The sequence below is a fragment of the Tympanuchus pallidicinctus genome, unplaced genomic scaffold, assembly GCF_026119805.1.
Source record: "Tympanuchus pallidicinctus isolate F22 unplaced genomic scaffold, pur_lepc_1.0 scaffold17, whole genome shotgun sequence".
NCBI classification, from domain to species: Eukaryota; Metazoa; Chordata; class Aves; order Galliformes; family Phasianidae; genus Tympanuchus; species Tympanuchus pallidicinctus.
The window spans coordinates 11,220,257-11,234,875 of NW_026294690.1; the positions used below are offsets into that span (position 1 = coordinate 11,220,257).

Here is a 14,619-nt window from a genome sequence, read left to right on the forward strand (position 1 = left end):
GCGCCGCCGCAATCAGGTCGCGGGCGGGGCCGCACGTGTTGCCGGAGGAATGCGGCGGGGCCGGCCCGGGGCGGGGAGCCGACACCAGAGGTGGGAACGGAGCTCGGCTACGGCACTCGGCCATGGGCTGCCCGGTGCGCTCCGTCGCTCTCCTCGCCGCCGCCGCGTTGTTGCTGCTGCCGCCGCCCTCCCGTCCTGCCGTGCCCCGCCCGCGGGTTTCCGCCAACTTCGTGAGCGCCGGGGCAATGGGAACGGGGAAAAGGGAACAGGGAGTGGGGGTGGCGGACGGGGCCGCGCTGATCCCCGTCTCTTTGCTTGCAGGACTGCCGGGCCAACGGTGAGTGGGGCCGCGGGGCTGTGCTCCCGGTGTGCGGGGCGGCGGCGGCGGGGCGGGCCAGGGTGGGGGCTCTCCGGTGGGGCCGAGATCGGAGCCGGACTTGGAGCGGAGCGATGCGGGGCGGTTCCCGGTGCGCGGGGTTCCCCCTTGTAAGGGATCTCTGTGTGTGGGGATCTCCCTCGCCGGGCCATTCCGGTGCGCGGGGATCCCTTTTGCGAGGACTCTCCCGGTGCGAGGCATGGCCCCGTGCACGGCTCCTCTCCTCTCCCGGCAGCCGACAGCACGCTGACCCGGCCCCGTTGCCGCCGGGGAGACCCCACCGGGCCCCCGCTGACCCCGCCCGCCCTGGCGCTGAGCACGGCGCGGCTGTGCCAGCCCTCGCTGCCCTGCCAGCCCTGCCTGCGGGTGCGTCTGGCCGTCCCGGCCGCAGGTACGGGCTGTTCTCAGGGATGGGCCCTCCTTGTCCTCTGGGGGAACCCTGGCAGGGGACACCCCGGCCGCGGGATCGTCCCACCCGTGTCAGCAGCAACCGTTGGCATCCTGCAGGAATCCACGGGCTGCAGCTTGACTTCCTGGAGCTGGGCTCTAACCGGGTTGGGTGGCTGCAGGTGTGGCAGCGGCACCAGGCACCAGGCGATGTGCCGGTGAGTGCGGGGCACGCCGCAGGGATGGGGATGGGCGGTGGGGCTGTGCTCACCCTCTGCTCCCCATAGTGGCAGGTTCAGTTCGACTGCTTCCCAGCGGAAAGTGGGCGGCGGGTCCTGGTGACCCTGCATACCATCCCTGACAGAGGCCTGGCCATCAGCCGCAGCCACGTGGTTGCCATCGAGCTGCAGGGTAAGGCTGGAAGGGAATGGGGTGCTTGTAAGGGTTGGCACTGACTGACCCTCCCTGTGCTCCCAGGGCCCGTCTTCACCCACACCTGGCTCCCTGAAGTGCGGGCCATCGAGGTGGCTGTGCCCGAGGGCCCTGCGCTGGTGGTGCGGCTGTGCCATCAGCTGGCCTTGGAGTGTGAGGAACTGCCACAGCCCTTCCACCGCCAGGTAGCAGCCAGCAGGATGCGGTCCCCGGGGGTCCCTGCACTCCCAGCATCCTCACATTCCCTCTGTGCCTGCAGCTCCTGGTGCCGGGCGGCCACCACGTCTCACTGCCGTATGAATTCCTGGTGCCCTGCCTTTGTGTTGAGGTGTGATCCCCATTGCACCCCTGTGTGTGCTGATCCGCACAGCGATGGGACGCGGGTGGCAGACACATGGTGCTGTGCTCTGCTCCCCAGGCCTCCTATCCACACCGTGACAGCCTGCGCAGCAAGCGCTGCCCCTTCCGTGAGCGGCCGGATGCCTGTGAGTGCCTGAAGGGACCCTGGGGAGGGCACACTGTCTCCTGGCCACCCTACTGATCTTATCCCCACAGATGGCCCTGACCTATGGTCCTCAGTGCACTTCCATGACTACAGCAGCAAGGACCAGATGGCCATGGTGCTGAGTGCCAGCTGTCCCCTGCGTCCCCGGGCCACCCTGTGCTGGAGGGAGGCGGCAGCTGAAGCTGCACCGTGCCACAGTGTCCCCAACTCCACGGCAAGTGAGGAGGATCAGGTGAGGGGACATGGCTGCAGGGCACCACTGGACCCCAGGATGTCCAAGGGTGCAGTGCATCCCTGGGGACAGATGGTGACACTCTCGCTGTCCCTTGCCAGGCGTACACACTGGACAGTGTGGATGTGCACCCCCTGCTCTGCTTCAGGGTAAGCCCCCGGGGCGGTACCGGCTGGGAAGGTGCCAGACAGGGTGCACAGGTGACCCCATGTCCCCTCCTCAGTTCTCCTATGGGAACAGCAGCCACGTGGAGTGCCCCCACCGCACAGGTGAGCCCTTGGGTTTGGGATGTTGTCTCTTCCCCCTCAGGCACCCCATCATGCTACGGTGTGTGTTCTCTCTTTACCAGACACTGCTTGGAACGTGTCCCTGAGTGCCAGGGGACTGCAGCTCCACCTGTGCCTCACCTCCCGTGTCCCTGCGTCCTTCAGCGCAGCGCTGTGCCAGCGCCGGGGCGGGCGCTGTGAGCCTGAGGCTCCCGTCTACACCGTCACGCGGGTGAGTGATGTAGGACAGGGGAGCTCAGGGGGGCAAGCTTTGCCACGCTGACCCTGCCTCGTGTTTTGCAGCCAGAGAGCTCTGCTCCAGGGGAGCTGGCGCTGCTGCTGCCGGTGCAGATCCTGGGCAGCTGCGTGTTGGTAAGGTGACTCCCAGCCCCGCTGTGCTGCCTGCATCAGGGTGGGGGGGCCAAACCCCAAATCCTGCCCCCCTCATCCATCTCCCCACCCAGGTCTGGCGCTCAGATGTGCGCTTCGCCCGCAAGCAGCTGCTCTGTCCTGATGGTGAGCGGAGCCCCAGGGCTGGTGGGGATCGGGCAGTGTGTCATGGCTGCCCGCTCACTGCACCTCTCCCAGTCTCACACAGGCACTTTGGGCTGCTGGGGCTGGCGCTGGCCCTGGGGCTGGTGGTGACCGTGCTGCTCCTGAACTGCCGCAGCACCTGGAGGATGCCTAACGGTGAGAGCCAGCGGTTTGGGCAAGGGCCGGGGCACCCCAAGGGCTGGGACACTCCAGGCACGGGGAAGGTCCCGGGGCGGTGGGACGCTGCAGTTCCACTGAGGTTGCTCAGAGCAGGGCTGTCACTGCTGTCCCCTCTGTCCTGCAGGTGAGGCAGCACGTGGCCGCCCGGTGCTGCTGCTGTACTCTCCTGATTCGGAGGAGCACCTGGCACTGGTGTGCGCCCTGGCCGAGCTGCTGCGCGTGGGGCTGGGCTGCGAGGTGCGCCTGGACCTGTGGGAAGCGGGCGGTGTGGGGCAGGCGGGGGCCCTGCCCTGGCTCTATGCTCAGCGCAGCCACGTGGGCCGCGAGCGAGGCACCGTCCTGCTGCTCTGGAGCCGGGGCAGCTCTCGGCTCTTCCGTTTATGGCGAGGGGGTGAAGGCGGTGGGGAGCCCCGCGACGCACACGATGTCTTCGGGGCGGCCATGGCGTGCTTGCAGGGCGAGCTGGGGGCGGCGGGGCGAGGCCGGGGCTGGGTGCTGGTGTACTTCAGCCGGCTCTGCAGCCCCCGCGACGTGCCGCGGCCCCTGCGGCCCCTGCCCACCTACCGCCTGCCCCAGGAGCTGCCCGGTCTGCTGGGCGCGCTGCGGGGCGGCTCCCCGCCCTCCTGCCGGCACCTCCGCGGCCGGGCCGAGGGGCTGCTGCTCCGGCTGCTGGAGGCTGAGGCCGGCAAGGGGGCGGCGGGAGGCGGCTCCGGGGGGGGGGCGGGCTCCCCGCTTCAGCCTGCCGGTACCTGAGCGTCTGCAGCGGGGCTGAGCTCGGGCAGAGCGTGGGCAGGGGCCACACGGAGGACGGAGGCACTCGATGCAGTCGGGCTGAACGAGCGGCTGCAGGAGAGCGACCCGGAGCGGAACGGAGCGGGGCTGGAGTACGGGCACAGCCCTGGGGCTGGGCAGCCGGGCTTCCGGCAGGGCCTGCTACGGAGGAGAGAGCGGGCCTCGCACGGGGCGGCCACGGCTGGGAGAGGCGGCTGGGCAGCTCCTGTGACGGCGGGGTGTCCGGCACGGCCCAGACGGGCTCCTCGCGCCTGGTTGTGGCTGCGTCGAATGGAATAAAAGCGCTGTTTACGTTTCCCCGCGTCTCTTGCTCTGGTGCTTTGGGGCTGCCGGCCCGGTGCGCTCACCCCTGGGCGGGACCCGGCAGCGCCCGTCGGGGGCAAACTGGGCCGCGCCGCTCCACGCGACCGCAGGAGCCCGGCCTGCGGGATCCGTGCGGGGCAGAGCGGGGCAGGCCCCACCCCGGGGCGGTCCCGGGAGCTCGGGAGCGGAGCAGGAAGCGGGAGTCAGCGGTGGTGGCGGCGGCGGGGACCGTGGGCTGGGAGCGGGGCCGTGGGGCCGGGGCCATGGGGTGCCCCGGCCCCACCGGGCGCGCCCCGGGGCGGCTGCTGCTGCTGCTGCTGCTGGCGGCGGGCGTGCGCGGGGCTCCCCGCGACGCCGTGATCTGCTCGCAGGTGTGTCGGCGTAGCGGGGGCAGCGGGGCCGCGGGGCCGGGCCGCGTCCTCACGCCTCCTGCCCGCAGGGCCTCGCCTGCCGCCTGCTCGGTAAGTGCCCGCGCCGCGGCCGCGCTGCCGGGCGGAGGGGAGCGGCGCTGACTCGGACCCGCTCTGCCCCCGCAGACGCCGACGTGCTGTGCGGGACGGAGCCCGCGGCGCCGGGCCCGGGGCTGGCGCTGCTGGGTCTGCGGCTGGAGCCGGCGCTGCGCTGCGCGGAGCCGGGCGGCTGCTCGCCGTGTCTGCGGGCACGGCTGCGCCTGGGCCTCGAGCCCGAGGACGGTGCCGGTGACGCGGGGACGGCCGCCTCGCCCCGGCGCGACGTCGCGGCGCTGCTGCTGCTCTCCGCTCACGGGTTCGCCTCGTCCCGCTGCGTGGCCGTGGAGGTCCGCGCATCCTCCGCTCTGCCCGGCCGGCCCCTGGTACGTCTGCGCCGCGGTCGGGCGGGGGGGCGGGCCGGGGCCGTGGCACGTGGGATGTGGGCACGGCGCTGTGGTTTTCCTGCGCAGGGCTCGGTGCGGTTCCGCTGCTTCGAGGCACCGCTGGGCTCGGAGCTGCACGTCGCCGCCTACGGCAGCGCACGCGGCCGCCGCCGGCTGAGCCAGAGGAGGCGGTTGCCAGGTGAGCCCCGGTCCTGCTGCGCCGCCCCACGCCTCCTCGCCCTCTCACCCTATTTACTATTCCTGCAGACTGCTCGTGGCCCGCTGCCCGGGCTGCCATCCCGCAGTGCCAAGGTAGGTGCCCGTGGCTCCGTGCTGGGCTCCCAGCTGGCCGTGCCGCTGGTGTGGGAGGCATTGGGGCACCTGGCACAGGGTGCCCTGAGCCGCCCGCATGCAGTGCCCAGGCTGCAGGTGTCGCCGGGGTTGACGGCGGTGCTGGTGGAGGTGCAGGTGGCCACAGTGGAGCTCAACTATACCCTGCGGCTCTACCACAACCACAGCCACGGTGCCAGCGGGTCGGGACGCGTAGTGACGGCAGTGAGTGCCTGCCCCTCCCTATCCCAACACTGCTGCCGTCACCCCGCTGTGGGGTGGTGTGCTGTGGGGTGACCCACGTCTCACTCTTGGTCACAGAGTGGGCCCATGAACTACAGCGTGCCACTGGAGGAGGTGCTGCCCTGCCTCTGCCTGCAGGTAGGAGCCGGGCTGGGCGCTGCAGGGACACAGCAGGAGGTGGGAAGGTGTCACCATTCCAGGGGGGCCAGCTGGACTCCCTGAACAACATGGGCACCCTAAATTGTTTTTCTGCTCTCTCTTCTCTACCCACAGGTCTGGCCGGAGATCCAGGACCCGCTGCGTGCCACCCTGTGCCCTTTCTCCCATGGTACCAACACTGGGGTGGGACATCCATAGGGATACTGGGACATGGGCAGACGCACCATGGTGATACACCAAGACCCCCGGGAAGCCCCACACAGACCCCTCTCCCCATGCAGATGCAGCAGCGTGGGAGCGACTGTGGGTGCAGACCCAGCTGGTGCTGCATGATGTGGGGCAAACATTCACCTGCTTTGTTTCCACACCCTGCGACCTCCCAGCTGAGCTGGTGCCCTGCTGGAGCCCGGCACCTGCTGTGCCATGCCAAGCCCTGCCCGGCTTGCAGCAGCCTGTCACCGGGCAGGTGAGCATCCTCGTGGAGCCAGGACATGCCAAAGGGATGCATGGCACTGATGGGCTGCTCTCTGCCTGCAGGGACCACAGGAGTTCCAAGCACTGCAGCCACACCCCAATCTCTGTGTGCAGGTAGCAGGCATCCTCGCCCCGTGGCTGCCCCACAGTTACTCCACGGCCATCTTATGCAATTAGTTCTCTCCTGCAGGTGAGGAGCAGTGGGAGGGTCCGGCTGACACAGTGCCTGCGGGACCATGGGCACCCTGGAGTGCTGCCTGGCCATGCAGACGACATCCTGGTGATGGAGCCTGGAGGGAACACATCACTCTGCGCCCTGCAGCGGGGCAACTGCATACCGCTCGCCAGCTTTGCTGCTGTGGTAAGGGTCAAGGGTCCCCCTGGTCCCTGTGGCTGAGGGTACTGCCACCATGCCTCTGGCTCAGCTGTACCCCCTGCAGGAAGCCGGCCGCCCGGGGCTGCTGGAGCAACAGCTGCAGGAGGACGTGGCATCGGGGCAGTGTATGCAGGTCAGTGCATGGGCAGCATCTGGCGGGCACTGATGAGCCGGCACGTGACATTGTGTGATGTGTCCTTGTGCCCACAGCTCTGGCGTCCTGAAAACGGCAGTGGGGTCACACTGTGGGCTTGTCCCATGCACAAGTGTGAGTAAAAGGAAGGGATGCTGCAGGTGCCAGGGGCATGGGATAGGTGGTGACGCTGTGCCCCACAGACATGCGTGCCCGCTGGGTGCTGGCCTGGCTGGGGGTGCTGGTGTGTGCTGCCTGCATCCTGCTGCTGCTGCTGCTGAAGAAGGAGGACATGAAGGGTGAGCACAGTGGGGCTGCACGTGGCCAAAATTGCATGCTCAGCACTGTGTCACCCTCTCTGTTCCCTGCAGTTTGGCTCAAGTCCCTGCGCACTGGGCGTGGTTCCAAGGGTGAGTAGTGGGGATCGCTCTGTGGGGCTGAGTCCCCTATGGGGCCACCCCCGTGGGGCTCTTGGAGGACGCCACTGATGCTGTCCCACAGCCCCACTGCGGGGACGCCGCGCACTCCTCCTGCATGCGGCAGAGCCGGTGGCAGAGCGTGCAGCCTGCGCGCTGGCAGCAGCCCTGCGCCCGATGGGGATGGCGGTGGTGGCAGCGCCAGGCGGTGGCAGTGGGGTGGCAGCATGGGGGCCGCTGCCGTGGCTGCATGCGCTGCACCAGAAGGCGCTGCGGGGCGGGGACACCGTCGTCCTCCTCCTGTCCCCGGCGGCTGAGGCTGCTGCCAGGCGGTGGGAAGATGCCGCCGGGGGTGTGTCAAGGGCTGGGGACGCTTCTAACGGCCCCAGTCCTCCGCTCGACCCTGGCAATGAAGTGGAACCATGTGAAGCCTTCGCCGCAGCTCTGTCCTGTGCCATCCCGGTGCTGTCTGCGGGCGCTGGGCGCTACGTGGTGGCCCGTTTGGAGCCCGCAGTGACATCAGTGCCCCAAGTGCTGCGGGCAGCCCCAGCCTTTGTGTTGCCCAGCGAGGCCGTGGGCTTTCTGCAGGCGCTGGCGGGGCGCCGTGGCTGCCGGCTGGAGCCCCACGCGGCCGCGGTGGCCGAGAGGCTGCGGAGGGCACTGGGTGAATAAAGAGCGATGTGGCCCGAAGTCCTTGGTGTGGCTGTGAAAAAAGGGCGGTGGCGCCTTTAAGGCGGCTCCCGGAGGGCTGTACGGATTGGCTGCGGGATGAGGGGCGGGGCGTGACGCGCGGCGCCGATTGGCGGAGGGAGGTGGGAGCTGAGTCAGCGGGCGCGGCGCACGCCGAGGGGCGGGGCTGGAGGATGGGGCCGCGGCGGCGCCTGGCGGCCGCGCTGCTGCCGCTGCCGGGCGGACGCGGGGGGGCCCGGCTCGGGGCCGCGCTGCTGGGGGCCGCGCTCCTCGGGGGGGTCCTCCTAGGAGCAGCGGGCAGTGAGACCCCCCCGGGGGACGGGGCCGAGCCCTGCCGAGCCTGCCGCGGCCTCGCCGAGAGCTTCAGCAGGGTGCGGAGCTGGAGGGGGGGGGGAAAGGGTGGGGAAGTACAGCATGGCGGTGAGATGGGGAGGGGGAGTACGGGGGTGGTGGGGTGGGGTGTATGGAGGTGATGAGAGACATGGTGATGGATAGGCCACGTTGGTGATATCTGGGGGGGAGGTTGACAACCTGAGCTGGGATCTTACAGGGAGATAACATGGGGATTATGTAGGCGGTGCTGGGAAGGGAAGAACGGGGCGATAGCGTGCAGGGCACAGGGGGTGGCATGGTTTGGTGGAGGGGGACGAGGACATACATGGTTTGGGAGGAGATGGGTGATGTGGCTGGGGGGCGCAAGAGGTGATATGGCTCTTGGGGGGAGGCAGGGGGATGGCCTGGGAATGACAGAGTGCAGGGGAGGACAGTCCTGGGGAAGTGGGCTGAGGGTAACCCTGTGTGGGGGCTGTATCCATGGTGGGAGGGCTCAGCTGTGGGGTCCTACGGTGTCTGGGCCATCCCCCCTGCATGCCCAGGGAATGGAACGAACGGAGCACGAAGGCTTCGGTGGGGGCAACACGGCCTGGGAGGAGGAGAAGCTGGCCAAGTACAAGCACAGGTGAGCTGGTGCACATTGTGGGGACAGCCGTCGGAGATCCTCCGTAACCATCAGCATGACCCCACAGTGAGACACGGCTGCTGGAGGTGCTGGAGAGCGTGTGCCCCCCCCAGGACTTTGCCTGCCACCAGCTGCTGGAGCGCAGCGAGGAGCACGTGGAGCAATGGTGGTTCCACGAGTGAGTGGGGGACATGGGGCTGAGGGATGGCGTACAGGGGGGCACAGGGCTTGAGTATTGTGTGTGTGTCCACAGGCGACAGCAGCACCCCGACTTCTTCCAGTGGCTGTGCATGGAGCGCCTGGCGCTGTGCTGCCCGCCCGGCACCTACGGCCCTGACTGCCTGCGTAAGTCCTGCAGTGAGCACGGGGGAATGGGAAGGGAGGTGCCCCGTGTCCTCACCTTCCCCCCCATGTCCTCACAGCCTGTGCCGGTGGCCCCCAGCAACCCTGCAGTGGCAACGGGCGCTGTGATGGAGAAGGGACGCGGGGTGGCACCGGGCTGTGCGTCTGCAGCCCCGGCTATGGAGGTCCTTTCTGTGCCGAGTGCGGAGATGGCTACTATGAGGCATCACGCAACCAGAGCCAGCTGCTGTGTGCAGGTAAGCACCGCGCTGTGCTGTACTGAGGGCTTTGTGCCCACCACCTTGTGCTCACCACCTTGTGCCCACCACCTTGTGCTCACCACCCTGTACCCACCCTTGCAGAGTGCTACCCAGCCTGCGGGCGCTGCACAGGGCCAGAGGACTCCAGCTGCCTGCGCTGCAAGAGGGGCTGGGTGCTGCACGAGCACCGCTGCATCGGTTGGTGCACAGAGATGTGGGGCTGGATATTGGGGTGGGGATCCCGGGAGAGCGCCGTGGGTTCATTGCCTCTGATCCGCAGATATCGATGAGTGCGGCACGGAGATGGCACACTGCGGGGCCAACCAGTTTTGTGTCAACACTGAGGGCTCCTACGAGTGCCGAGGTGCGAGGGCAGCGGGGTGGCAATATGGGATGGCCCCCTTCAGCTGTGGCAGCCCCCCATCTTCCTTTCTGTTCCCTCCTCAATACGCTGCAGATTGCTCTACTGCCTGCATCGGCTGCATGGGCGCAGGGCCAGCGCGTTGCAAGAAGTGCAACAAGGGCTACCGGCGGGATGGGGCCAAGTGCCTGGGTGAGTGCTCTTGGCACACCTGTAGGGGGGATGTGGTGCCCAGTGCCCCCACGCCACTACCTGGGCGCTCCCTGCAGACGTGGATGAGTGCACCAGCAGCGAGGAGCCCATCTGCACAGGGCTGCAGGAGGTGTGCGAGAACACGGAGGGCGGCTATCGCTGCATCTGCGCCCCGGGCCACGTGCGCAGGGATGGGCAGTGTGTGGAGGACAAACCCCCCGGTATGGCACGGGTTTGGGGAGGGGGGCACGGAGGGATGCCCTCACCCACCATTGTCATCCCTGCAGATGCCCCAGAGAAGGGATTCTTTGATGATGTGACGGACGATGAGGTGGTGGTGCTGCAGCAGATGTTTTTCGGGGTGATGATCTGCGCCCTGGCCACGCTGGCTGCCAAGGGTGACATGGTGTTCACCGCCATCTTCATCGGTGCCGTGGCCGCCATGGCCGGCTATTGGCTGTCCGATCGCAGCGACCGCGTCCTGGATGGCTTCATGAAGGGCAGATAGCTGTGGGCGGGGGGTTGTGCGTGGGGCCCTGCATGTACCCCCCCACTGGTAAGAGTAGGGACCTCGTCCTCCCCGCCTTGTCCTATGCAGAAGTGGGGTCCTGCAGGTGCAGCGCTGCTGAGGGGGCACAGCATGCTGCCCCCCACCTCTCGCGTGTTGGGGCACTTTGCCATAGGGATTGTGGTCCCCCCTCCCAGCACAGCACGAAGGATAGGGAGAGGAGAAGGGGGGGCAGGGTCCCCCCATCCCAAGCTCAGCTCCCCATCCCTAAATCCTCTTCCTTGTGTTGCCAGGGCAGAGCCCTTGTGCTTCCCCTCCCCAGCCCCTGTGTCCCCAGACAGGGCGAGTGTGGCTGGGGAGGCTGGGGGGTGGCAGTGGCCCTCAGCTCAACGCTGGTCCTGGGGGGGCCTCTCTGGATGCATGCACGTGGCAGTCGCATTCGTCCGTGGTCTGTCCGTCTGTCGAGGTGTGCTCATATCTGTGTGTGTATCTCAGGAATTAAAGCTCTGCACACCCACCATGGCTGCTGGGGGGCACAGGGCGCGGGGGCCTCCTGGTTGGGTCATAAATTTTATTTCTCTTTTTTTTGGCACAAACGGAGCTGGCTGAGGGTCACAGCAGGAGGGGATGTGGCTGTGCGAGGTGACACCTCAGAGCTCAATGGTGTCGCTGGAGAGGCTGCGGGCGTCCACCTGCCTGCTGAGCGCCAGGAAGCTGCGCCGTGCCTCGGGCTCGGAGCCGGGGGGCTGCAGGGCCGGGGGGGTCTCCTGGTGGGCCAGCAGCTGCGCCCGGCTTGGCGCCTCCTCCAACGGCAAGCTGTCGGGCGAGGACAGGCCGTGCCGCCACGGGTTCCAGCTGATCTTCAGCGAGAAGCTCTCCATGGAGCTGACGGACACGTCGGCCTCTCCGCGGGGCAGCTCGGTCAGGGAGCTGCTGCGCACCATGCTGGTTTGGGGCTCAAAGGTGCGGATGGAGGCCCCGGAGCCGCGGCGCGGCCGCCCAAACAGCCCCTCGCGCAGCAGGTGCCGACGGCACAGCGCCTGGTCGATGCTGCGCCGCAGGTCGATGGGGGATGGCGGGCGGAAGACCAGTTCGCCCAGCGAGGCCGAGGAGCCGTGCTCGCGGATGGCTGCCACCGCCACGTTGGGGCACTTGGGGCTGAGGCCCGGCGTCCCCGCAGCCACGGCCGCGTTGCTGTCCTTCAGCGCCCGCAGCGGGAGCTGCTCGGCCGGGTTGCGGATGAGGCTCTTGGAGATGTCTCCGGTGGGCGCGTGCTCATAGCAGTTGTTGGGATATTCGGGCGCTTGGGCCTTGCGCCCGGCGCAGAAGTACCGCACGGCTTTGGCCCAGCACGAGTGCCCCGCCGCCTCCTCCCTCCGTCCCCGCCACAGCGGCTCGGCCGCCCCCAGCAGCACCGCCAGCCCTACGCCCGCCTCTCCCACCCGCATCCATCCCATGGCCGCCCAGCAGGGCCACCCGCAGCGCCCGGCCGGGCCCACGCCGCCCCGCAGCCACGCGGCGCTGAGCAGCTGCAGCGCGCAGCACGGCACCCCCAGCAGCCCTGCTGCCAGCAGCGCCCGTGCCCCGCATCGCAGCCCCTCGCGACGGGACCCCCGCCAGCCACCCCGCAGCCCCCCCAGGAGCAGCAGTGTGGCGAACACGCAGCCCACCCCGTGCAGCGCTAACCCTGCGCCTAAACCCCATCGTGGCCACAGCAGATCGGCCGCCACAGGGGCGAGGCACTGCAGCACGGCCGTGACCCCGAGCGCGGGCAGCCCCCCCAGGGAGGGGGGCAGCAGGCAGAGCTGTGCCACGTGCTGCAGGCGGCCCAGCAGCAGAGCGAAGGCTCCCAGCAGCAGCGTGAAGGGCACGGAGCAGAGCAGCAGCATGCAGCGGGGCGGCAGCCGGCCCCGCGCCCCATACGGATCCAGCAGCAGGAAGGTGCCCCGCAGCAGGCTGGCGGCCAGCAGCAGCCCCGTGGTGCCCAGCAGTAGGGCGCAGTGGGGTGGCCGCTGCAGGATGGTCCCCCCCAGCCCCGCTGTGCAGCCCAGTGCCAGCAGCAGGCACAGCGCCGCCCCCACATAGGCGTGCACGGCCCAGGCGATGCGAAGGGGACGGCGTAGCTCAGCCCAGCCCGCTGCTGTCGTGTTGGAGCTCCCAGCAGTGCATGAAGCCCCTGTACAGATGCTGGGCTCTGAGGGGGGCTCGCTGGGCTCCGGCTTCATGGGACGCCATGGGGCGCGCTGCGTTGTCACCCATACCACTCCCTGCCGCCACGTGGCTGAGGGGACTGCGGTGCTGCTGGCAGCAGGGGGCTGCGTCCCTGTGGCATCTGCAGGTAGAGAGAGGGCTGTTTGTTAGTGGGGTGCCCCATATGTGGATCTATTGCGATGGCCAATGCTCCAGCTGAGTGCACTGTCTCTGACCCCACAGGGAAGCCCCCTCCTGCCTGGCTCTAACCGCGATAATCCCTATAGGCAGTAGATTAGGGCCATCGCTGGGCACAATCCTGATTGAAGGTGGCACCTCAGCCCAAGATAGCTGCCATCCCCTCGCCCAGCTGGTGGTCACCCCCCAGACCCCATGCTGGGACGGTGCTTGTCCACACTGCAGCTCACCTGAGAGCCTGGTGCTGGATGGTGTCCCTGCTGTGGGGCGCACTGTGGGCACGGTCACCTCGGTGGCATTGAGGATGCTGCCATGCCCCACAGCGCCCCGGACTCGCTGCGGGGAGCCGACGTCTTGCTCAGGGAGCAGCCCTGTGAGAGAGAGGACAGGTGGCACCCAGGGCTCAGTCACTGTGGGGTGTCCGTGCATCTTGCCAGCTCCTACCTGTATCAGGAGTGCCAGGGGGGGACGTGCTGGAGATGGGTGGCGGTGTGATGCTGGTGCTGAGGGTGGGCTGGGGGTCCCGCAGTCTTGTTGACCTGGCAGGTGCCACATCCCCGGCGGTGGCATTGCTGAGTGGGGCTCTGCGTGTGCTTCTCTGATGCGCAGGCAGCAGCCAAGTCCAGGTCTCAGCCCTCACCTCCTGTGCCATCTTGGGTGACGGCCCACGGGATGGGGCTCTGTGCTCCCCCAGGGTGGAGGCAGGAGCAGTGCTGAGGTGACCCCATAGTCCCTGTTTGCTGCTGCCCGCAGCTGCTGGCTGTCCCCAGGTGTGTGTGGCTGCTGTCACCGCTCCGGTCCCCACTGCTGGCTCTGGGGTCAGGGCAATAGTGGACATGGTTGGCTGAGGGCTGGGAGTGCTGCCTGGCAGGGATGCACCCTGCTCAGATGGGAGTGTCCCCTGACCTGCCCAGGGTGGCCCTGTGTCTATGGGCACCTGGGGGGATGCCATCCCTGGTGTGGAGCTGTGAGGTAGCTCTGTCTTCCCCCTGGAGCTGTCCTGGCCTTCGGCCTCTCGTCCTTGCCAGATGAAGGACTCCTCTACCACAGCCAGGGTTGTGTCACCTGCCAGGCTTGCCCCTGTCACCCGAGGTGTCCTAGTGACAGTGCCCAGCTGTGGCAGTTGAGACCAGTGCACAGGACTGCCACCTCTCCAGCGCTCACTCTCGATGTTCCCAGCACCACTCAGCTCCCCCGATGCATCCCAGGCTGGAGGTGTCCCCAGGTGTCCCCAGGATGGGACGTGCAGGGGTACCCTGCCCTGCTGTGATGTCTCCTCTGGGGACAGTGTCTCCTGGGCCGTGGTGGAGACCCTGTCAGCCAGGAGCAGCGTCCAGGTGATAAGCCACACTGCAGCCATGGTGAGCCTTCACCTTCACCCTGCGGGGACAGGGGGTTGGTGAATGGGAGTGACGCTGCCTGGGGGTGGGGACTGTCCCTGTTTCCCTGCACTGGGGCCCGTGCCCAGCTGCGCCCCATCCCGGGTGGTTCCTGGCTGCATCCCAGCTGGGCCTGTTCCCGGTGTCCCCGGTGCCAGTAGCCCGCATTCCCAACGCTCCCATTTGCAGCGGCTCTGGTGCCGGCAGTCCCCATCCCCAACGTCCCCATCCCCGGTGCGGATGCTCCATGGTGCCTGTGCAGCCCGCACACAGCATCCCCGGCGTCCCCGCTCCCGGTGTCCCCATCCCCCGTGTTCCCGGTACCGACAGCCCCTCTCCGCCGCGCTCCGTTCACCTTGCCGCGTCCCCGGCTGCCTCCCGCCGCCCGCCGCAGCCCGGGGAGGCCCCGAAGCCCGTACCGCCGCAGCCCCCGCTGACCTGCCGCTGCCGCTGCCGGTGCGGGCCGGGCTCTGCGGCGGAGCGGGAGGCGGCGGCAGGCGGTCACGCGCCGCTCCGAGCCGCGGGCACCCGCACCGGGAACCCGCCCGGCACTGGGGCGGGAGGGGCGGTG

General features: G+C 68.6%; 4 protein-coding genes across 5 annotated transcripts; 3 read left to right on the plus strand and 1 right to left on the minus strand.

Moving 5' to 3' along the window:
• Window positions 1-32: 32 nt before the first annotated feature.
• Window positions 33-4,031, plus strand: IL17RE (interleukin 17 receptor E). Its single transcript, XM_052679073.1, is given in 17 exon segments — window positions 33-114; window positions 116-230; window positions 322-337; window positions 612-767; window positions 884-981; window positions 1,051-1,174; window positions 1,241-1,380; window positions 1,455-1,523; window positions 1,614-1,680; window positions 1,751-1,932; window positions 2,034-2,081; window positions 2,156-2,201; window positions 2,282-2,430; window positions 2,502-2,570; window positions 2,663-2,714; window positions 2,787-2,888; window positions 3,037-4,031. Coding segments are annotated over 17 exon segments (2,127 nt in total). The 5' UTR covers window positions 33-49; the 3' UTR covers window positions 3,666-4,031.
• Window positions 4,032-4,076: 45 nt separating this feature from the next.
• IL17RC (interleukin 17 receptor C) lies at window positions 4,077-7,660 on the plus strand. The gene is made up of 16 exons (XM_052679072.1): window positions 4,077-4,378; window positions 4,447-4,468; window positions 4,544-4,839; window positions 4,927-5,038; window positions 5,107-5,151; window positions 5,255-5,394; window positions 5,491-5,589; window positions 5,686-5,740; window positions 5,853-6,037; window positions 6,109-6,159; window positions 6,236-6,406; window positions 6,486-6,554; window positions 6,632-6,689; window positions 6,758-6,853; window positions 6,926-6,964; window positions 7,056-7,660. The coding sequence occupies exons 1-16, from the start codon at window positions 4,271-4,273 to the stop codon at window positions 7,640-7,642; spliced, it is 2,133 nt and encodes a 710-aa protein (XP_052535032.1). The 5' UTR covers window positions 4,077-4,270; the 3' UTR covers window positions 7,643-7,660.
• A 158-nt stretch (window positions 7,661-7,818) lies between these two features.
• Window positions 7,819-10,798, plus strand: CRELD1 (cysteine rich with EGF like domains 1). Its single transcript, XM_052679078.1, has 10 exons — window positions 7,819-8,031; window positions 8,536-8,618; window positions 8,686-8,796; window positions 8,872-8,963; window positions 9,041-9,217; window positions 9,323-9,418; window positions 9,501-9,584; window positions 9,678-9,773; window positions 9,851-9,994; window positions 10,061-10,798. The coding sequence occupies exons 1-10, from the start codon at window positions 7,834-7,836 to the stop codon at window positions 10,279-10,281; spliced, it is 1,302 nt and encodes a 433-aa protein (XP_052535038.1). The 5' UTR covers window positions 7,819-7,833; the 3' UTR covers window positions 10,282-10,798.
• A 25-nt stretch (window positions 10,799-10,823) lies between these two features.
• Window positions 10,824-14,559, minus strand: PRRT3 (proline rich transmembrane protein 3). Of its 2 annotated transcripts, none has more exons than XM_052679068.1 (4): window positions 14,487-14,559; window positions 13,114-14,049; window positions 12,900-13,040; window positions 10,824-12,613 (listed from the first exon to the last, which is right to left on the minus strand). In XM_052679068.1, exons 2-4 carry the CDS (start codon window positions 14,027-14,029, stop codon window positions 10,932-10,934), a joined length of 2,739 nt encoding a protein of 912 aa, XP_052535028.1. In that variant the 5' UTR covers window positions 14,030-14,049; window positions 14,487-14,559; the 3' UTR covers window positions 10,824-10,931. The 2 variants fall into 2 exon arrangements, with proteins under 2 accessions (XP_052535028.1, XP_052535025.1); XM_052679065.1 differs by having other exon boundaries at window positions 14,404-14,534.
• Window positions 14,560-14,619: the final 60 nt, after the last annotated feature.